Source organism: Mustela nivalis (genome assembly GCF_964662115.1).
Source record: "Mustela nivalis genome assembly, chromosome: 4".
NCBI classification, from domain to species: Eukaryota; Metazoa; Chordata; class Mammalia; order Carnivora; family Mustelidae; genus Mustela; species Mustela nivalis.
In genome coordinates this window covers 32,260,160-32,283,812 of record NC_139023.1, presented here as the reverse complement: position 1 = coordinate 32,283,812, position 23,653 = coordinate 32,260,160, and the positions used below count along the sequence as shown (strand labels likewise).

At 40.0% G+C, this 23,653-nt stretch overlaps 1 protein-coding gene across 5 annotated transcripts in view; it reads right to left on the bottom strand.

Annotated features, from left to right (window-relative positions):
* The window catches only part of ATP8A1 (ATPase phospholipid transporting 8A1), a 234,741-nt gene that overhangs the window by 176,116 nt on the left and 34,972 nt on the right, over positions 1-23,653 (bottom strand). For all 5 annotated transcript variants that reach the window (XM_082728770.1, XM_082728772.1, XM_082728768.1 and 2 more), the window contains exons 2-5: positions 21,939-22,053; positions 20,474-20,573; positions 19,420-19,518; positions 13,477-13,522 (exon numbers count right to left, since the gene is read on the bottom strand). In XM_082728770.1, coding sequence (XP_082584896.1) covers positions 13,477-13,522; positions 19,420-19,518; positions 20,474-20,573; positions 21,939-22,053 — 360 coding nt within the window. The remainder of the gene's footprint in view (positions 1-13,476; positions 13,523-19,419; positions 19,519-20,473; positions 20,574-21,938; positions 22,054-23,653) is intronic.

Sequence of the window (23,653 nt, the reverse complement as noted above, 5' to 3'; positions counted from 1 at the left end):
TTCTCAAAGTGAAAAAAAAAAAAGACTTGACTTTTCCCAATTACATTAACATAGTGCTATAGTAAATAGATTTCTGGACTCTGTATTTTACTGATCAATTTGCATATCTTCACGTCAATATACCCCATCTTGATTATTCTAACTTTATGGTAAGTTTTGAAACTAGGTAAGTTGTCCACTCTGTTCTTTTTATTTTTATTTATTTATTTTATTTTAAAGATTTTATTTATTCATTTGACAGACAGAGATCACAAGTAGGCAGAGAGGCAGGCACAGAGAGAGAGGGAGGAAGCAGGCTCCCTGCTGAGCAGAAAGCCCGACCCCGGGGTTCGATCCCAAGACCCCGGGATCATGACCTGAGCTGAAGGCAGAGGCTTTAACCCACTGAGCCACCCAGATGCCCCTCACTTTGTTCTTTTTAAATACTGTTTGGCTACTCTAAGTTCTTTGCATTTCCATATAAATTTTAGAGTCAAATCATTAATTTTGGGGATTTGAGGATTCCTGGGATTTTGATTTTGAGTGAGTCTTTGAACTCAGGGACAAAACTGTATCACTGCATTTATTTACATCTCCATTAACTTCTCTCAGATACGTTTTGCAGTTTACAGTGTATGGGTCTTTCATTAGATTTACTTACTGATATTTGGTAAACTTTTCTTATACTGTAAGTGGTATTTTTACTCCATTTTGTACTGGCCATTGGTAATATACAGAAATGAATTAAACTTTCATACAATGACCCTGTCATCTTATAAATTTGTTGAATTCATGTATTAGTTTGGGTAGGGTTTTCTTGTTTTTATAACAATATACTTTCTAAGAAACTTAACTTCCTTTCACTAACGATGCCATACTGTGATCTGCGGTGGTTTTATTATGGTCATATGCCTCACTGTTCATTTCTTTGCTTTTTAAACTCTTCTGCAAAAAAAATTTTTTTTGAAAACCATGAATAATTTTTTAAAGATTTTATTTATTTGTGAGAGAGAGCGTGCAAAGGAGTAGGGGGAATGACAGAGAGAGAGAGAAGCAGACTCCTCACTGAGCAGGAAGCCCCACGTGGGGCTCGATCCCAGGACCCTGGGACCATGACCCGAGCCAAAGGCAGACTCTTAATGGACTGAGCCACCCAGGCGCCCCAGAAAATCAGGAAAAATTTTTACTACTAAAAATTTCCTGTTGATTTCCTTCCCTAAGCATCTCAAATTCTGCCAAGTTGTATCTCCTCCACCACCGCCATTACCAACACTCCTACTTCAAGCAACCATTGTGTCCCAGCAGGCTTGACCATTAGTTTCCCACATTTACTTTTGATCTTTTTCAAATTGAGTTTCTACAGTATAGCTCCAGTGACTCCACATAATGATTCGATTTATTGATTTATTGATTTATTGATTTATTTGGCAGAGATCACAGGTAGGCAGAGAGGTAGGCAAAGAGAGAGAGAGAGAGAGAGAGAGGATGAAGCAGGTTCCCTGCTGAGCAGAGAGCCCGATGCTGGGCTCAATCCCTGGACCCTGAGATCATGACCTGAGCCAAAGGCAGAGGCTTAACCCACTGAGCCACCCAGGCGCTCTCCACATAATGATTTTACATATAATGTACAACTATGGGTTACAATGTGTCAGTCCTCACATCCTTACATATATTCCTATACAAGGTTAGGTCACTCCTTGATCAAAACTATTCAACTGTCTCCTCCTGGCTCATGAAGTAAGTCAAAGCACCTCGAAGACCTTTGATTAGCAGCTCCTGCCTACTCTCTGCTATTACCTCCTGCCTCTCCCCCTAAATCCTACCCATAGCTCTGTGTGAAAGCAACATGCTCTTTCCTGTCTCAAAACTGCATGTTTCCACGACTGGAACACTCTTTCCTTCCATCCTCACCTAAGTAACTCCTACTTAAACTCTAGATCTTCAGCTTTCAGGGGACATATTGTGAGGCCCACTCCTTTCCCACTACCCTCAAGTCTAAATAAGCTTATTGCACTTTTTCCTTCAGAGCACTTGAGGCAGTTTTACTATATACTATACAGTCTGGGGCACGAGATAGCCCTTACATAAAGGGCTATGTAAGGACTATCTCGTGCCCCAGACTGTAAGATCTGTGACAATGGGAACGTTCTCTATTCTAGTCACTGCTCAATTCCCAGTGTAACAACACCGTGATGCAAAGGTGCTCAGTGAGTCCTTGCTGGATGGAAAACTGGATCCACTGGTGTGTTTGGGAGATCATATGAAACCGCAAGAATAGTTACACAGACTTACTAAAGATATAACTCTGCCTCCCAGTAGGTCCTATGTTAAGAATACATGCACACAGTCTTGTTTTTTTTTTTTTAAATAGCTATTTAGAAAAACATGTTGGCAATTCCTCAGAAAGTTAAGCACTAAGCTACCATGACCCAGAAAATCCACATCTAAGTATATATCCGAGAGAACTAAAAACATATGTTCACATAAGAACTTGTACACAAATATTTATTGTAGCATTATTCACAATAGCCAAAAGGTAGAAACCACCCAAATGTCCATCAATTCATGAATGGTTAAATAAAATGGGGTATATCCAAATGATGGAATATTATTCAGCCATAAAAAAGAATGAAATGCTGATAGGTGCTACAACATGAATGAATCCTTGGGTATGTTAAGTGAAAAGAACCGGACAAAAAAAGGCCACACATTATGTGATCCCATTTGTATAAAATATCCAGAATAGACAAATCCATAGATATAGAATATAGATTAATGGATGTCAGGAGCTTGTGGAAGAGGGGTGTAGGGAATGAATGCTTACATATATGTGTCTCTCTGGGTTGATGAAAATATTCTGGAATCAGCAGTAATGGGTCTATAACTTTGTGACTACACGAAACATTGAAATATATCCTTGAAAATAATGAATTTATGGCATTTGAATTATAACTCAATAAAAACGGTACCTAAAAAGATGCCAATGAACTACTTAAACATTTGCTTAAAACAGACTCAGTTTTGTAAGTTCCTAAAATGGTTCTAGTGGGAGCCGTTGGAAATGTTTATGTAACCATCAGATGCACTAACATGAATATCCTATGATGTCAGTTCCAGTCCACAGCTTCTAGATCTGTAATCCCAACCAGCCCTCCCCAGGCACCTGGGTGGCTCAGTCAGTTAAACTCTGGCCTCCTGTTCTTTGCTCAGGTCACATTCTCGGGGTCCTGGGATCGAGCCTCCTACCTCATGGTCTCTGCACTCAGCAGGGAGTCTGCTTAAAGATTCTCTCTCTGTCCCTGCCCCCACTGATGCTCTCTCTAACATAAATAAATCAATCTTCAAAAAAGAAAATAACGAACTAGCCCTCCTTGAAATGCTGCTGCTTTGCAGATGTTTGTTAGTTCACATCTAAAAATAGCCCGAACCACTGTACTGGGTCCCCCTGAACAGGACGGAGGTGTCCTAACAGGCTTGCCAAACTCCGCAGCCCACGCCAGGGAGTCCCTGCTCAGGAACAAAGGTGGAAACCTGGGGTACCTTCTGCAGTACCATGGAAAACAATCCTTCAGATCTGCCTCATGTCTCCATTTTCCCTCCCTGCTGCTCCTTTCCCCTCAACATTGCTCCCATCACTTTTTTGAAGATTTTATTGACTTATCTGAGAGAGAAAGAGAGAGAGCACGCACAGGTAGCAGAGCAGCAGGCAGAAGGAGAAGCAGGCTGGCGCGCAGGAAACCCCAGGATGCTTACCCAACTGAACCACCCAGGTGCCACCAACACTTCTTCCTGTGCATTTGAACCTACCTACCTCCTTCCCCTAACCGACTTTTCTGCACTTCCTTCTCTCTCAGTTCACCTGCCCTCCTGTATCACCTCTTGGGGATAGAGGCTCTCTGCTTCCACCCAAACGTTTCCTGAAAATTCACTTTTGAAGAGATACAAGGGAAATGTGGCTTGATGAAAAATTTACATGACAAAGAAACTTTTATTTATTTTTAAAAAGATTTTATATATTTATTTGAGAGAGAGGGGGACAGACAGTGACGGCGAGAGAGAGCACAAGCAGGGAGGAGAGAGAGAAGAGGCTCCCACTGTGCAGGGAGCCCAATGCGGGGCTCGATCCCAGGACTCTGAGATTATGACCTGAGCTGAAGGCAGACGCTTAACCGACTGAGCCACCCAGGCACCCCTCATTCTAGTTTCTTAACATGAGGAATACTAACTGGTGCATCCTCACAAACCTTTCTCTAGACAAACATGAACACAGGGACTTTTGTTTTCTTTCCTCTACAAATTTACTCCTCTACAGCTTGGTTTTCCACTTAACATGTCATAGATGTTCTCACGACAAAGCAGAGATGACCCATTTTTGAAAAAAAAAACACTATAGGGACCGTCCATTACAATGAGTCAGATAACCGAACAGTTTCAAAAAATTCTATAGGACAGACCCACAAAAAGTGTCATCAAGACAGAGGATGTGATCCAGCGGAAAACGGATAGCATGGTGGTCCGAGAAACTTCCAGGCACAGTTTCCAGGGACATACATGTTTCCTGGGACATTTCATCACATCCACCTAGGACACGTATTTCGAATCTCCAAGATATGTTCGATAAATCTCAATTTCAAGGAAGCCTGGGGAAAAGTTTCCAAGGGGTCGTTTACAGCCCCAGTTAGCCAAGGCAGACTATGTAACAGTTTATACCAAGTGAGCCATCAATTGATACAAATACACAACCCTTAATCTAAGCAGAGAAGCTGGTCTTGGGTGCCACCAGGGGGAGTTTCAAACCCTAGACAGCACATTACAAATCACCAGCTGGTCTATCTTGTTCCACTCTTGGCCCTAGGAAATCCCTGAGATAAGCACACAACTATTCCAGTCCAGCTGTAAAGAACTGTTTTACACAAAAACTGTTATCAGAACTTATTTGACTATCTTCCGATTAATGGGAATTCTGACTTCCTTTTTTTTTTCTACCACCTCAAACAACACTGAAATCTATTTCTATGGCTGTATTCTATAGGACATGATCCTTAAAGGGGCGTTGCTGGCTCTAGGGCATTTGTGTTTGAACTTTTAACAGATATGACCGGATTACTTCCCTAAGAATCATCTGCAGTCCATGCTCTCACTAGCCATGTATGAAGTTCCACTGACTATAAGCCCAGACGAGCACACATTGTTATCAGTCACTTCACTTGACTTTTGTCCATTGGATGGATCCTGATTTACTCTGAAGGTTATAGTGGCCTGGACTGATCAAAGTAGAAATTACCTTTATGTCTCTACTCTGAGTTAGAATCCTAGTCAAGTACAGTAACATTTCTTTGAATGTACCAGATTCTCGAAGCTCAGCTGGTAGTCTAGGGACCCCAGCCAGCATCAGCATCACCTGGAGACTCATAAGAACTAAGGAAAGGTTTTTAACCTCCTCTTCCTTTTTTTCTTTTGTTCTTGAAATATAAAACTAGAACCCAGCAGTAAAGACTAGAAGCGTGTAACTTCTTCAGACTGGAGGCCAAACCCATTTTAGGACACAGGGAATAACAGAGAATTCTGGTGAAGTTAAAAACCAGCTCACAACATAAAAAAGGTTTCTGTGTACAAAATCAAGGCTTGAATAGTGGCCAAGGATAAAAGTCAATCACATAATTCACAGTTGTCTTTACTTCGGAAGTAGTTCCTAAACATCCAACTACAGAACAATTAAAATAAGCCATATCACATGTATTATGCTGGTGACTGAAATAGCAACACAGTTATTTTTAATCCCTGACCTCCTCTGACCCAGCTCCAACCAGCTTAAGAGGAAACAAGAAATTATGCCACATCCTTTTCGGAGCTTTTAGCTTCCTTGGGCCAAAGGTACACTTACTTTATACATCTAGAGTATCAGAGTTCAAGAGGTACGCTGTGGAGATGATTGGTGATGCCTGCTTTGGCAGAATTAGGAGAATGGCCTGTCTGTCCTATGGTGCTTGAACAGCTCTTTCTTTTAAATGCAAAAAACTCCTCTTCTGTGGTTCCAGCCAAAACCACCTGCTACGGTTGTCACCCAGTTAATTAGTCTGGCAGTATGCAGAGAAGAACTCAGACTTTAAACAAATACCTCAAATGTCACCTGATTTTACTTAGCAAGATACTACTGAACAGCTTTGTTGTAATGGGTTTCTTTTTGAAATGAAAACATTCTGTTAGAGTCCCTTGGGAGTTCCCTAATCAAAGGCCCTGGAGAAACCGGCAGTCTCTCAGGACGCAATGAGACGTCGCACAGGTACAGATAATCACTTCGAATCTAATACCAGCTTCTCAGGGAGAAGCTGTCACCCCTGCAAATGAAACAGTCCACCCCTGAGGCTATTCCTGAAAGAATCACTGGGCTGCCATTCCTGGGCAAACATGCCTCTTCTTCAAGTCGGTAACAAGAGGCAAGTTCTCCAGAAGGATGATGGGCACTCCTGATGTCACGGAGGACAGAGAAACCACAGCAAAGGTGGTACACTCCAGCTCCGACCTGGCTGTAAGCATTGAAGGGGAGCTGTAGTGCACTGAGGAGGGCAGGGCACAGCTGAGACCCTGGCTTTGAAGGAAAGAAAGCCAGAATACCCATATTAAAGCATCAATTCATTCACTATGTAGACCCTGGCATTCTAAAGACAATTGTAAGGCAGAAACCTCTTTGTGGCAAGCATTGAGGTTGCACAAAACTCTTCTCCATGAATTTGCATATACAAGCCAAGTTAAATAACCATCTGCTTAGAGTCTATCAGCAAAAAAGAAGGATGGAACTTTCTGAATACTGCTCTCGTCCATATTCTATATACGGCTTTTCAATTAGTTGATACTATTTCTATCACCAAATTTATGAGACTTAACAATGCGCCAGCCTGACTAGCAGCATCAGCATCACTGAGACTTTTTTAGGAATAAACTTCTAGCAGGACTCCTGGGTGGCTCAGTCAATTAAGCATCTATCCTTTGGCTCAGGTCATGTTCCCAGGGTCCTGGGATCGAGCCCCATGTCTGGCTCCCCACTTAGCGGGGAGTCTGCTTCTCTGTCTCCCTCTGCCCCTGCTCCTGTGTTCTCCTTGCTCTCGCTCAAATAAATAAATAAAATCTTAAAAAAAAAAAGGAATGAATCCTGGGACCCTAGGGAGGCCTATAGAAACTCTATGGGTGCATCCAAAAAGCTGTTTTTGAACGAGTGACTCATAAAAAAAAAATATGGTGAGAAGACATGATCAGGGCAAAAGAGTCAGCAATCTCCTTTTCTCAAAACGTTTTTCCTCAATCCTGCTCCCAGAGCCATGAATCATTTGCTTTTTTTTTTTTTTTAAAATCACTTAATCGAACAATTCCTTGAAAGAAAGATCTCCCTGCATTGCGTCAGCAGTAAATAATTCCAGTGTTCTCGAAACTGGGCTTTGGTTCCTACAGTTTTGCTGGGGCTCCGCAGCTTAGAGCTGGAGCTCCTGTGAAGAATCGTGAGTTCTTAAATGCTGGACGCAGTGGGTGTCCCAGTCTAATTTGCCAGCATTTGGTGCTTGACAAGATTCTCTCGCCTTTGCCTGAGTCTAGTTGGATCTGTCTGCTGTGGGTTTTTCTTCGCCTTCCCATCATCACCGCTCTAGCCCCGCTCCCTGGTTAATCAAAAGTCAATCTCTCTGCTCCTCACACCTCCCCCTCTCCACGCAGCTGTCAAATTCTTCTTCTAAAAGTACAACTAGGAACGTAGCCATACTCTCCACTAATTCCTTCCAACGTCTCTACCCTGGTTTTCAAAAGCATCCAAAAAAGGACCCTAACTTGCCTTCCCACCCCTGCCTCCATTGCTCTGTGACAGGTATCTTATGTTCTGGCCAAAATAGACTATTTGCTGTTCCCACGATACATCTCTGCCTTTCCACCTCCTCCTGAATCACCCACTGCTACCATCCCAATAGCTCTGTTTACTGAAAAGCCCACTCATCCTTCACAAACCTCGAAAATGACATTTTGGAATTCCTGCTGCTCTCGTTTGGCCCCTTCTAGTTGTTCTAGCAACTAGAATTATATGCATCATAGAATTGGTGACCATCTTCCCTCTCCACGAGATCCTAATTTCATGGAGAACAAGAACACAGCCTGGTTTCTTTTTGCATTTTTCTGTACTGGGTCTTCCGCAGAGTATATGCTCAGTGAGGACTCCCTCAAGTGAGACAGCTAACGCTCGGAGGCCCACCTGATTTTCCTTTCTTACTTTAACAACGGCCCTAAATTTCCTCAGTGCGTGTCTGCTCCTCAGTGGGCAACTTCCATTCATGGGCCAAATGAAAGACAATCTGGGCTTCTCTTTCCCCTCAGATAAATGTGGGCTCTCTCTCCAGAGCTACTGTTGAAAATACCTAACCAGTTCAATTTACGCACCCTAAGATCTTCGCAATTATTTGAAAATATTAACGATCTTATAAGGGGCTGAAACATGATTTAGGCCATACATGTGCTCAATTTTTAAGCCTCATATTTCAGATCATGCAAACAATATTCCGTAAGAGCTATTTATAGGTAAGACGATGCCCACATGGCAGAGTGTCTACTCGGGTCTACAGGATGGCTCTGACACGGGGCTACCTCCAGGGAGACACCAAGGCAGTGGCTCGGCTTTTCCAACAAGCAGGAGCCTGGTGTGACCGTAAGTCCCTTAGCATGGAATGAACTCCTCCAGAGGGATTCAGCCTGTGAGTAGATCACTTCACGCTTATCACCAGTCCACCCAGGACAACTGCACATCCTTCCTACAAAGAGCTTTGAGGGGGCACTGGTTTCCGGGGGCAGGAAGGTGATTCTGTGCCCCGCAGGGAAGCAGCCTCCTGGCGGCTATCAGCACCCACCACCTCACTTCCACTTCTGAGAAGGGTGAGGTAGCTCCAAGTCAGGAAGACAGAGCTCAAGATAAGATCTGAGATTTTCAGCTACATGCCTAGTTGCTGTGGTCCTTTTCTCAATTAAAACAGAGAAAAACAACTTTATTAAAAACTGACTCTAATGGCTGCTACAAAATAAAACCAGGTGTGAAACAGACCAACTAATAATTAATGGTGGTCCTTGTTCAACTACAGCATCAAATCAGGTGACTGATGGGTTACCAGGAACCACAGGTTACCTCCCATCTAGTCTCACTGGTGGAATGTATATACATCATCCTTCAGGGAAGAGATCCAAACCCGGGATTTTTTTTTTTTAACTTATTTATTTGACAGAGAGATCACAAGTAGGCAGAGAGGCAGGCAGAGAGAGAGGAGGAAGCAGGCTCCCCGTCGAGCGGAGAGCCTGATGTGGGGCTCGATCCCAGGAACATGACCTGAGCTGAAGGCAGAGGCTTTAACCCACTGAGCCACCCAGGTGCCCCCAAACCAGGGATTTTTTTTTTTAAAGCAAATCTATTCCATTAGGGGGCATTTTTTCTTTTTTAAATTCTAATTTTTAAGATCCTCAATATCTTCTTTAGTCTGCACCTGAGGCCCATCTTTTCCCAGGGCTCTGCACTGTGATTTTATGTGAAACTACCTTCCACTTGAAATACTGGCACACTAGGCACAATAGCTTACTTCAAGGAAAAAAAAAATGTAAATATGGGTTTACAACTGAAAAAGAACTAGCTCAACCACTATCATAAAATCAGAGATTGTCTTCAATTTACATATTAGAATGATAATAATGAATTTACAATTTGCAAATTCCTGCAGAGCTAAATGTGGCAAAACAACCCAGATGAGGGATAGACTGCCCCCAGTGTGTGTGTAGACGTGCAGAGAGGTATATCAAATACTTTTAGTTCAAGTATTGAGGAAGAAATCAAAGAAAATGAAGGTTAGTTTAGATGCACAGAAAACCAGGGCATTCTGAACTTGGCAGTGCTCTGGAGCTTTCAGTAACGGAAGTGGTAAGTGGACACAGTACTGTGTTCATAGAAGGCAAAGCGATGATATCACTTCAGCAGCAAAGGTAAAAAGACAGCAAAAGCTTCCATTGCATTAGCATTTCATCAGTGTCTGCAAATCAGTCTCGGACACAGTGTTTTGAAACACTGCCTTTTGTCTTGTTTACACCCCAGATAATGAATTTTCAAGAAGGCTCCTTTCTTTTTTTTTAAGATGCGGGACTCCGGGATCATGACCTGAGCCGAAGGCAGTCGCTTAACCAACTGAGCCACCCAGGCGCCCAAGAAGGCTCCTTTCATTTCTAGTCTCTTTTTGCTTTTCTGTCTGCATTCGAGTTTCTCCGTGGTAAGAGGTTCGTCCACCCATACAGGCCTCTGGGCTAAGAGGTTTGGGGAGTACAAAGATACACCTATGTAGTCCATGCACACCATCACATGAGAAAAACACGGGGGCCCAGAGAAGCAATCACAGCTCATTGGGAGGAGTGAACCACAATCCTCAAAGGTTCACTCATACTCCCTGGGCTTCTGACCATCAGTTTGCTCTCCCTCAGCAGGTAGGTCCTCAGAGAGCAATATATAGTTTCGCATTGTAAGCCCACTGAACCGTCTACCTAGGCAACTTCTCTGTCTCTAGGACAAGAAATGGCTTGTTTCCATAAGTGCTGATGATAGGCTCAAAAGGTAAAGTTTATGAAGTTGTGAGTTAGGTCCCAAATCCATAATTGCATTGATGAAATTGCATAATGATGAAAATGAGGCATCAGATAGTCTACAGTCAAGTGGATGAAAATGTTATAAATGAAATTATGAATTTATATTTTTGAACTCATTAGGGAGTGACAAAAAAAAGTCACTCTAGTGCTTCGATGTAAAATGAGGAGACAAATACTAATTTCTCTAAGGAAAGAGGATTAATATTTGAATCTGACAGAAAGGTATCCTCTCACATATTATATGGTCTTGGTAAACATTTATAAAATGAAAATTTAAGTTAAATACTTCAACTGCCTGCCAAAAGATGAATTATCTGTCAAAAAATAGCACCCCCTTCCCACTCCTACATCCATTCTTGTCTCAATTCAGGAAAGCAAATTGAATTTCATTCTGGTCTAACGACAACAGATGGCTTTTGTATTAAGCAATTTCAGTTATCTTACAGCAAACAGTATCCTACTCAAAACATTTCTGTTATCTCCTATTAACTGCAAAACAAAAAGATAACCAACATTCAGTGAGGCAAAGGAAAAAAAATACTATTCCCTCAGAAAATAAACTTAAGTATCAAACTAAAAGTCAGAATTTCTTGGATATAGAATTCTTAAGTTTTCTGTTGATTTTAGGATGGCTTTTACAGCTATTAAGTCCTAATGTTTTATTTTTGACCTGAGTTTTATATACTAGGGCAGCTTTCCCTCTTACTTGCCTGTTCATTTTTAGCCATAGAGCTAATCTGGTTAATCCAGGATAAACTGATGAACAGAGAATGATAATCAAGAAATATTTTCTCTAAATAGAAGAAAAAAGGGAGTATTTGGGGAAGTAGGTAAGTACCTGGAATATTGGGAAACCCATCAGTACAAGGTATAGTAGCCTAAAATCGTTATGGCTATGATGGTTGCTCTTCAGTTAAACATTATTGATTTCCTGGGGCAAGGCTCGAGGATTGATAACTGCTAGTCCCTGAAGATAGCTCTTGTAGATAGCTACAAGATACATTATGTATCGAAAAAACAGTTACATATTTTTGGTTCAAAAGCTGTTATTAAATATCCTAAGCAACATGGCAACAAATGCAAATGTATTTTTGCATACTGTCCAAAACACCAGTACCAGTAACATCTGGATTTTTTACCCTTCAATTCCTTTTGTTGTCTCTTCCCACCCAAATTCCTAGAGTTCCTTTGTTCCCCTGGCTACCAATAGCCTCTTACTCTGTTCTCCAACTTCAATCTGGATGGTCATCCTGTCTCTTTTTGGCTTGTAAACCTTCAAGAGCTACTCAGCATACTCAAGAAAAGTTGGAATCTCCTTCAGTTGGGATTCAGGCCCTGGAAAATTTGACCTTGGCTTTCCTTTTTAATTATGTGTTTGCTTCCCTTTGACATGAATCTTCTTTCTTCATCTGACACTCTGGTAATGGTTCAACAAGGCAATTCAGTAGCCTTCTTCATTTCTGTTCAAGATAACCTCTCTTCCCTCTTTCTCACTCAATATATGTGTAAGGTCTTCCCATTTGGACGTCTCTACTCATTCAAAGTGTTCCCTAAGATTGAAGATAAACCTCAAATTACCCCCAAATTTTCTCTCCTTTTAGATCCATACAGGACTTAATATAGGAAGCATTATTTGTCACTTTGAAAAATCTAGAGAGACACTGAGATCAGCTAATCCAAATCTTTCATTTTGATCCGTACAAGATCATATCTTATGCTTTCTCACATGTCCCGTAATAAAGAATCTCAGTAAATATTTAGTTAATTTATTAAGTGATACTTAAATAAATGTACCTTTTTGTATAAAAAAAATCAGCAGAAAATCCTTTTAGTGGAGGGCATAAGCAGATGATCCCTTTGGAAGAAAAGCAGGGTATTTGGCAGGTCCCATAAAAATCACAGCAGTATAAAAATACTATTTTTAATCACCAGCTAACTTTGGCAGACAAGGCTGATCCTTATCCTATCAGGGAACTTCAGAGAGGGATGAGATTCTCAGATGGGGCAGGCAAGCTCAGGGATGGGATGAGATGTCTACTTCACATGTTCCTGGCTATTTTTTTTTTTTTTTTTACTATTAAGATTTTATTTATTTGTTTGACAGAGATCACAAGTAGGCAGAGAGGGAAGCAGAAAGAGAGAGGGAGAAGCAGGCTCCCTGCTGAGCAGAGAGCCCAATACAGGGCTCAATCCCAGGACCTTGCGATCATGACCTGAGCCGAAGGCAGATGCTTTAACCCACTGAGCCGCCCAGATGCCTTTTTTTTTTTTTCTTTCTTAAATCTAAGAGCATTTTGGTCTAGTTATGTTCTTGTGCTAGAGGTCATTTTGGTTTTTTCTGTGTCAAAAAGAGACCCACAACAAAAGAGCCATGTCAAAATGTCATGTGTTACCCAGAAGTTGGCCAGGTTTTTGTTTATTTCTGAGTATATATCATCTGTATGTACAGTATAATACAAAGTACTTCCAACATGCCTTTTAACAAGTAACACCACATCTGGTTGTTTTCTATCAATCTTACCTAGAGTAACATCTATTGATCACCAACAAAATACAGACATCTTGCAGCACTTAACATGTCAAAACATCTGCTGATTTCATGGTCAGTATTTTAGAACACATTGCTATGAGGCACTTAAGTGTATTAAAAACGTTTTCTTTCGAAAGTATTACCACTGTAAATCATTCTAATGTGAATTTAAGTGTCATGCTAATAAATTGTACAAAAAAACAAGTTTATCCTGGAACAAGAACTTAAGAGATACACAGTATTTTCAATTTAATTACATTTAATTGAAGTGATTGGTACATATTACTGAATCTGACAGGAGAAATAAAATGTAAAAATCCTACCTTGTGTCTGTTTCTTGTTCACTGCATTATCAGCTTTATGACGTTTCTAAAGTTTAAAAGCAAAAACAGAAACTGTGAAAAAGTGGATGAGATTAATGAAACAAAGTAGCAGCTACAACAAGAAAGGTTTCTTTCAACTTATGTTTCTCAAAAACTTTTGCCTTCAGATCCATATCAATTTTATAAGCATGCTGTGGTGGGGTGATAAAAAGAATTAGAGGGTATGTGGGAATTTTGAAATTAAAAACACAATCTATAGCATCGTCTTCTGGGAGCACAGCTGTGCAGTCCGCGGAAGATCGTACATTATGATACAGGTTAAGATTAAAATTTTAATGTAATGGGAAAGGCTGATTTAGATTTTTACTTAAATAATTCACTTAAAAAAGACTGCCCAAGAGAATTATCTGTAACAACTACCGTTTAATAGTGGCACTGAAATATTGTCAGCTCTTATGAAATTCATTATCTAATTAGGGTGAGTACATCCTCCATAATTTAATGACATGTTGATGTGTCACTGACTAGAAACAAACACATATACCATTTGCATAAAGCCTCTTCCATCCACTGCTTCTCAATGGTTCCTTTTCCCCATCATAAACCACAGAATCACATGATCCTATCTCCTTCCACCCAAAGGCACCAAAAAAATTAAATGCTAAACAGAGGAGTTGGCCTAAGTCTAGATGGGTGAGTCTGAAGAGTCACATAAGCCAAGGTTTTAGAACAGAGAGCAAAAGAAACAAAAGGTCAGAGAAGGGAGAGAATTTGAGCGGCCAGGGGAAGCGATCTCGTCTACAGTTCAACTAGAGGTTTTCCATGGCTTCTGTCTAACCTTACAGCATCAAGTGTAACACACCAGCCTCTGTTGACATTACAGAAAAGTGCTGAGTATAACTAACTATGAACTCAAAAATCCTATCCTTAAAGCTCAAGGTCAGATTTACCTGCATAGACTTGGAATAGTTACTTTTACTTTTACTTACATAGTTAGGTTGGAATGAATGTGAAACAAAGGAGTGCCTAATTTTTCCATTTGAGAAAAAATATGGTTTTTGGAATCACAGGGCAAATATGGCCATACTCTCCGAGAGGGAAGGCCGGAGTTGTGGATTAGCGCTCCTTCCCAAAGAGCACCACTCAGGAGGACTGTCCTAATAGCTGGCAGTGTGAACTCAGTTCCCACAAACAATCAGCCATTGAACTGCACAAAATGCAAATAGGGCATTCAAAATGCCTCTATGGCAGGCCTGTAGAAAATAATTCTTGCCACATCCAGAAGCAGGGACACACTACAATTCTTTCTCAGAGCAAAACACTCACTAATAAAACTGCAAAAATGTACACTTTCATTAAGCAAATTCTTGCTCCCAGAAGTAAGCTTATGATTTACCAGCAAATGTTCTTCAATGAATTTTTAAAGTTTAAATTTGGAGCATCAGTAGAGAATATTTTATAATTGATGAAACTCTCAAATACTTAACTCTTTTTTATTCGTAAAGATCTATGGAAAACTAGAAAGTAACCCAAAATAAATTTTGATTCCAAAATAATGGTTCAAAGCAAATTTAGGTATTTGAAAGAGGTGCAAGTATTTCCAAAACAATGCACACTTTTGACAGAAAATAGTTAAGACTTCTAACTGATGGAGGCAAAGAAAAGTGAATTAATGAAACATTCCACTTAATCAGGAAACTTAATCATTGTGAAACCCAAGGAGATCCTGAACATTATTTTCCATCTACAGAGAATTCTTGTACAGGTGCATCTCTTTCCTTAGCCTTCCCGCCACAGGATGAATTAGGTCGCTCGTCAGGAAACGCTTGTGTTGAATATATATATAAGGATCCATCCAGATAGGCAGATTCTAATCTTACAACTATTAAAAAAAAAAAAAAAAGAATCTCTCAATCCCAAACAAATTATCACTCCTTCTAAAATGGACACTTCAGGAAACAATACAGTTCTTCCATGAGTTCAAATATCTCCACTGTCCTAGAGTGAGAATTCATTTCCTATCACTGAGGCCTGGTGAATTACTTGGTATTATCAATATTTAATTGGCAGTGCACCAATAAAGTGTCCTGTGTAAATAGTGCCATGAACTTTAGAATACTGAGGTATGTAATGTTGACCACTTCCTCCTGGGAACCCTTCCCCCACACTTCTAAGTGTTTCTTATCTTATCCTTGCCCCGGTGTTCCACTGTACCTTGGTCCCTTCTTCATCTCCTATCTCGTTATACAGGGATAGAATTCCTCAAGGCTTACTCCCTGGCCCTCTTTGCTTCTTACTCTGTACTCTCTTCCCAGCTCAGCTCATCCGGACCTGCAGTTTCACTTGTAACTGATACATCAATAGATAGCAGCCAAGGCTCTCATCTGAGCTCCAGAGAGTTACATCCTATAGCCTCCTTGACATCTCCCTCTGGCAATCTCAAAGGCATCTCCAACTAGGTCCACAAGGCAAACTAAGACTTTAACCCCCAAGCCTCCATCCTTGTTCTCAGACATGGAGCCATACGCCATCTACTTGCACAAACCAGGAACTCGAGACTCATCCTGGCATCTTCTCCTCTCTCTCACTCCCATCGAATCCTTCTTCATTCACTAATATTTACAGAACACCATGAGCCAGGTCCTGTTACTATTGGTGAGGATATAGCCATGAACAAGAGACAAAACTCTTGTTCTTTATGGAACTTACATTCTAGTGGTTGGAGAGAGAACATGAGTCAAAGAAGTAGGGTATGCAGCATGTTGGATGGTGAAAAGTCTTATCAATTCTTTTCTTAAAGCAATATTGAATTCATTTCTCTATGAATTCATTTCTTTATCTGCAATGCCACCTGGTCTAAATATCCCCATTTTTTAAATACTAGCTACTAAAATATTCCTCTAACTAGTGTATTCACATCCTGTTCTTTCCAACCCGTTTTCTAAATTTATTCGAAAGGACTTTGGATGATGATAATACAGTTAACATTTATTCATCACTTACTAGAACTAGGTACTCTTCTAAGGACTTCAGTGAATTATTTAATTCTTACAAGAGCTAGTGTGTTTACTTGATTAATGTCTGTCTCCCCTACTCGACTGCAAGCTCCAACCTGCCTTCTTTTACTCACTCATCTCTTCCTCATCTTTGGTCTCTGAACACCATGGACTTTCAAAGAAGGCATGTTTTTCATGGTGAATATTATCAATTTAACAACCAATCTTGACCCTTACCATAAGAGTTGGCATCACATGAAAAAATGATCAACATCATTAGCCATCAGGGAAATTCAAATCAAAACCACATTGAGATTCTGCCTTACACCAGTTAGAATGGCCAAAACTGATAAGGCAGGAAACAACGAATGTTGGAGAGGATGTGCAGAAAGGGGAACCCTCTTACACTGTTGGTGGGAATGCAAGTTGGTACAGCCGCTTTGGAAAACAGTGTGGAGTTTCCTCAAGAAGTCAAAAATAGAGCTATCCTATGACCCAGCAATTGCACTACTGGATATTTACCCCAAAGATACAGATGTAGTGAAAAGAAGGGGCTCATGTGCCCCATGTTCATTGCAGCCAAGTCCACAATAGCCAAACTGCAGAAGGAGTCAAGATGTCCTTCAACAGAAAAATGGATAAAGATGTGGTCTATATATACAACGGAATATTACTCAGCCATTAGAAAGGATGAATATCCCCCTTTTCATCGACATGGACGGGACTGGAGGGGATTATGCTGAGTGAAATAAGTCAAGAGAGAAAGACAATTACCATATGGTTTCACTCATATGTGGAACATAAGGAATAACACAGAGGACATTAGGAGAAGGAAGTGAAAAATGAGGTGGAGGGAATCAGAGGGGAAGACAAACGAGAGATTACGGACTATGGCAAATAAACTGAGGGTTTCAGAGGGGTGGGGGGGGGATGGGTGAGCCTGGAGATGGGTATTAAGGAGGGCATGTACTGCACGGAGCACTGGGTGTTATAAACAAACAATGAATCATTTATTCTATCTATTTATTTATTTATAGATTTTATTTATTTGACAGAGAGAGAGAGAGAGAGATCACAAGTAGGCAGAGAGGCAGGCAGAGAGAGAAGGGGAAGCAGTCTCCCCACTGAGCAGAGAGCGTAATATGCGGCTCAATCCCAGAACCCTGAGATCATGACCTGAGCTGAAGGCAGAGGCTTAACCCACTGAGCCACCCAGGGGCCCCTAAGAGTTTGTTTAAAACAACAACAACAACAAAGTCTAGGATATCACTTTATTTACCATTTGTTTTCATAGAGAGGGGTATTAAAACCATAGCTAGAGAAAAAGAAAGGGAAAAAAGAAAAAGACAGGGAAAAAGAAGAAAGACAGGACCGGCAGCTGAGAGCAGCGATAATAACATGGAGTTCTAGAACCAAACTGCCTTGTTTTGAATTCTCCTAGCACCAGTTATTAACTGTGAGACCCTGGGCGAGTTACCTTGCTCCTCTGTGCCTCCTCTCCCTTATCTATAACATGGGGATAATACCAGCAATCCTTTAGAGAGTGGCTGGAAGACTTAGTAGATGTCAAGGATATAAATCAAGTACAGGGATCCCAGAAACTCAACAGATGTGAGTCATGCCATTGCGGGTGGCCACGATACAGAAAAAGAGCCCTGGAGGAGATGGAATCTGATCCCGACCATTTCTCCGACACGTTTCATGACCTCTCTCAGCCCCAGCTTCCTTACCTTTAAAATGGGATTAATATCCAGCTTATAATGTTATTGAAGAAAAATATTTGTAAAACCACAGCACAATGTCTAGTAAATAATATGCACTTAACCAAAACTATGTCAAAGAAAGAAAAGAGAGCACATAAGGCGAACAAAGAGACAAATTACAGGAAAGACCGAGCCTTATGGATTGCGAGATCCAAGCGCAATTTAAAGGATGGTCAGTCTGTGTGGAACAATATAGGTAAAAAAGAGGGTCCCTTAAATTTTCCGCTCGTGGTCCCCATCAAGCATGTCATCTCCGATGAAGAGGATGATGATGTTTTACACAAAAGCACACGGACATACAACCTCTGTCTGTTAGCCACTTGAATGTTTTGGATGATCTAAATGGACACTTGACCCTTTTCAATTTGATTCTCCACAGAAATAATATAAATATTTGTGCAACTTTAAACTGGAGCTTCCTAGAGAATGTCTCAGACCTTCCTCGCCTTACTGTCTGTCTTGCCTAAGACTCAACAGAAGGTCATTTCAGATAGGTCTAAGGCTCCACAGAAGGTCATTTCAGATAGGCCAAGTATTTAAAGAGCATAGAAAAAAAAATTGGCTTCCTCAAGAAGGGAGTTAAAATAACAGTAAAAGAGAGGAAAAAGAAAAGTCTGAATTTAGTTGGGGGAACTTATTTTATGAACAGGAAATTGACTTCCCCTTTTCTCAGCTACTAGAGTGTAATAAAAATAGCAAATGTCATTACTTTCTTTCAGTAAGATAAAAGGAAGCTTAGAACTACTAAAGATGAAAAGGAATCAGTGGCATTTAAAGTAAAAAACGTGCATATGAATTAAAAATAAAACCTACGTTATAAGACCCTTTGCATTGAGATAATTTGGACGTAACTATGTTTAAATTGAAATAATGTTCAAATTGAACATTGGGCATGAATGAAAATAATGGTCAGATACAGTTTTCTCTCCAAGCCAGTTATTGCATTTAATATAATTTCTTTTGTTACTAAACTACCAAGGCAGAGAACACTCTGCCAAGCATTCTGTCACAGTAATCCTGTAGAATCTAAGAGCAATGGACTCCAGAGCGTATTCTATATGTCTTTAAGTTGAACGGGCATTTTAAACAATTTGTGTTGAGCATTAAACTTAAAGAGAAACTAATATTTTAAGATATGCATATAAAATTAGTCATATTTATTTATGAAAAAATGAAGCACTTACAATATCCTCTATGATCTCTTTGATAGCTGCCACAGCTAAAATAAATAAGAGAGGAACCAGGGTTGTGTAGCGACCTGTTGGGGATACATCAGGTATTTGCTATTTGGGGGAAGAAAAAAAAAGAAATCCAGTGAGAACTAGTAAGTTTATAATACGTATAAAAACAACCAAGTCTTAGTGCCTCTTAAACTACACTTCGGTGCTTTTACTACTGCGGCCGACTAACACAGAGGGGGGCAGTTTGCGGAAGAGGGTGGGAGCTCGCTTCAGGACAAGCTGTCCTGTGCACGACTAACACCTACAGAGGGGAGTTAGGTAAATACCATATAATCATTAAAAATGATATTCTAAAAACACACCGAATCACCTGGGAAAATATCCACACATTATCACATGGTTAAAGTAGAATACAAAACATATGTATTCTCTGATCTTCCTTTTTGTAAGCTAAGTCAGTAAACAATATGTGGGAGGAAGGGAGAGACCAGGAAGATAGACACTGTGAGGGTTAAGAGTAGTTGTCTCTGAGTGGCAGAAAAATAGTTGCTTTAATTTTTTTTCTTCAGGCCACTTTGTTGGGTTTTCTAATGATTTTTACAATGAACGTGTGTTTTTTTAATAAAATGAAACTTTGTTTTCCTGAAGACTACTAACGCAAATACAAGAAGAAACTAGTTTTAAAATGGAAATTCTTATACCTTAAGGTTCGGAACAGTTACTTAAAATAAATTAATGTTTAATTAATAATTTAATTGATATTTAATAAAATCAATAAATTAATGTTAATATGGGGGGAAAGTCCCATTCCCCTTTACCATCAAATTTCATTCCTGTCATAGCAAATTTACCGAATGTTTAAAATAAGCTGATAAAAGTGAATCAAATGTCAGGGGAATTCTGACATTGCTTGCAGCAGGACCTGGAAATGTCCACCCAAACCAGCTTGTCTCTCTGTGTTTACATAAGCTTTGCAAGATTGGTCACCGGCTTAACAAAAACATTTATTAATATCTGAACATTTGACTTTGAGTTAAATTTTATAACGTGACTTTACCTGAAGCAGTGCAATAAAGAGAAAAAATGAGTTAGCAGCTCTTCTGAACTGAGAGTAGAGAAATCTTGGAAGGAATGTGATTATGTTGTATTTTGCAGTGCTAGAAAACAAAATGAAAAGTAGCATAAAACTTAATTACCCCATAATTAGCACCCACATTTACAAAATTCTATCATCATCATACAAAATATTAGATGAACATCTGCCCTTTGTTTCAAATTGGGAGAATATTACAAATGGTCATTAACCTAAATGAAATGAGTGAAAAGAACTGTCAAATTAAATAGTAAGAGTTTCATTTTCTGCACAATATCTTTTGTTCTCTCTTCGGCCAATCATCCTTTTTTAAGATACTAAGAGTAGCTTACAAAGAAGAGCAACTTTAGTTAGGCCAGTCTAAAATAAATAAATTTTAAAACTCTTACAAAAAATTGAATTTGAGTAAGACCAGGAACTTAAACAGAGATGCGTTCGCTGGATAATGTCAGGAAAATGAGAAGTTTTCTAGGGTTCTGTTCAAATTTTCTTCAAGGTCTCTCCAGGAACTAGGCTAGGACTCTACACCAAACATACCAGCTATGTCCACAATCAGTATGATATCATCATTTAGGTCTTGAAAACATCCAGTCTTTTTCTTATTTAAATAGAAGATTACATGAGTTGCTAATTGTGAAGCTGGATGATAGGTACAAGGGGGTTTGTTGTGCTATTTTTAATGCTTTCCACAAAAAGCTTTAAAAAAAAATAGGAGATTACAGGAATGCATACCACATTCCCAAACTGAGAAAGTTACTCTAGAATGTGAAGTTGTAAATATTAATTTTAAATGGTCATTTCTCAAATCCAGGAATTCTGCCTCTGGAGAAACACTGGGCTAGGATAATGGGTAAGAGGTGTTCATGTTCACTCCAGTTCAGAGGCCACTTAGTGAACAGTACTTGCAACAGCGACACTTTTTATACTATTGTTGGAAGGAAAATGTAACACTCAAGCAATTCTCAGAGTCCTCTTTCTCAACACCATACTCAATTTTACAACTGTCAAAAGCCAACATTTAAAGACTATTAAACAAAAAAGAGTTTTTGGTAAAGAACTGCAAAGACCTCTTCTAAAATGTTAAAACTTGTTGGCCAAAAACAATAACTCATCAGTCTATTAACAGGTTCGAGACAAAGGTATTGATCTATAATCAGCTTTCACTGTCGGGTCACTACATAGAGAATTGGTAGAGTATGGCTGTTTATCCTTTCTGCTCCTTGCAGCTTCCAGATTCTTATTCACATCTCCTTATTGGCTAGAAGTTCGAAAAACCAGCTGAGTCACACCACCTTCAATAAACTCTCAAACTGTAACTGATTAAACTGAACGCTCTCTGTAAGCATTTTTGTTTTGGCCAGAGAGAGACGATGGCCAGTTGAGTTCGACTGTGATAGCTGGTCCCACAGAGATCTTCGGTAGTTCCTACCTGACATGATTATTGCAGAATTTTGTCAGCTGGGGATGGTTGATGAATATAGTCCGTACTTCCTCCTGGTCAGCCAGTGAAGTCTTCTCCGAGACGTCATCAGTCTTCTCATAACCTTAAAGAGAGACAGTCTTCTTAGTAAGAAATGTTTCATGTTATTATCGAGACAAAAACATACTTCATAACTACTTGAGAGTCTAAAATATGTTAAAAGCTACATGCTTCCCCGATTGATGAGCTCACTTCTTTTATAATAAAAAGAGGAAAATACCCACATCTCCTATTTCTACTAAATTTGAAAGGCAGCATTTAATAGTCATGTAAAAACTGACCATTTCAAACACGGTAACATCACTTTGCAATCTTTACTCATCATTCCCCCATAAATGTTTGACTTCCTTCCTTCCATTATGTGAGAATACATCTGAAAGTGACAAGAAATTTTAAACTAGTTTCCATTACAGTTTTAGACAAGACTAGTAAGAGAGGTTAATTTAAAATACTTTTTTTTAAAACTTAAGTATACACATTTAATACCCCTCTGGTGTTTCTCCCCAACTCCCCCCTTTTTGGTGAAGACAGAAAAAAAGACAAACATTAAGGTTTACATAGGCAACCATTGTGCTATGGTATGATCACAACTCACTGTGATCATCTTACTCTTTCCACTAATGACAATTTATGTTCACAGTGAGTTTTAAATTTCTTGAGACCATTTCAAGTCACCTCAGGATGGTTCTAACAATGCAATAGATTCCAGCAATTTCAATGTGGTAACATCTTGTCACCATATTGAGAACACTTTTTTCAAAACACAAGTTCCAGAAGAACAGGGGAAAAAAATGTAAACTGCTTATTTTTACTTTCTAGTGAGAATTAAGTCAGACTAGATTAAATTAGTCTTTACCCCTTTCCTAGAAAGGGCCGCCAACAGTACTCCGTATTAGATACCCATTTTTCTTCTCTTCTTTATCTAGCCAAGCCAACCCCTCCCCTAAGACCTGTTGAACTATTGAACATTTCATCTGAAGTGTTCTACAATGCTAAGACAGTGAGCTTTCTCTGTATTGCCACAGCCCTCTGCACTTGCCCTTCTCCCCAGCAAAACACTTATCTGAAGGACTTATTACTGACTGCCTGCTTATGAGTCTGTCTCTCCCTACCAGAATGGGCATTCCCTGAGGCCACAGATGCTGTGTTACTCATCTTCCTAACACCAGTACCAACAAACAGCAGGTACTCAATAAATGTTTGCTGAATATCAAATGACAAAGGAGTGGTTATTTGGCCATTTGGGTTTTTTTTTTCCCCCTGAGGGCAAGCAAATTTTTCTCCACCCATTGATAAGAACACTAATGTCAGCCAAGTGCTGGTAACAAACTGTACAAGGAAAGCTTCTCTGCGGGGTTTTGTTGCTCTATGAAACCAGAAAATGATTCAGGCTTTCTACAAAGGTGGGGAACATGAGTATGGGGACCAGTGTCATGTGTGCAGGGGAATTCACAGGGGGCAACAAAGGGCAAGGTAAAGACAGGTGAGATGTGCTGAAAAGCACACAGGCCTGATCTCGGGAGAACGCTCACGCTTGTGCTGAAGTCTGGAACACATCCTCTGGTTGGCAGCAAGCCAGCCACTGAGAGCTTTCCAAGTAGAGAGGCTCAGAGTGAGAACGGTCACCCCAGAAGCCACGTGGCTCCAAATTAAGTACTGTCCTA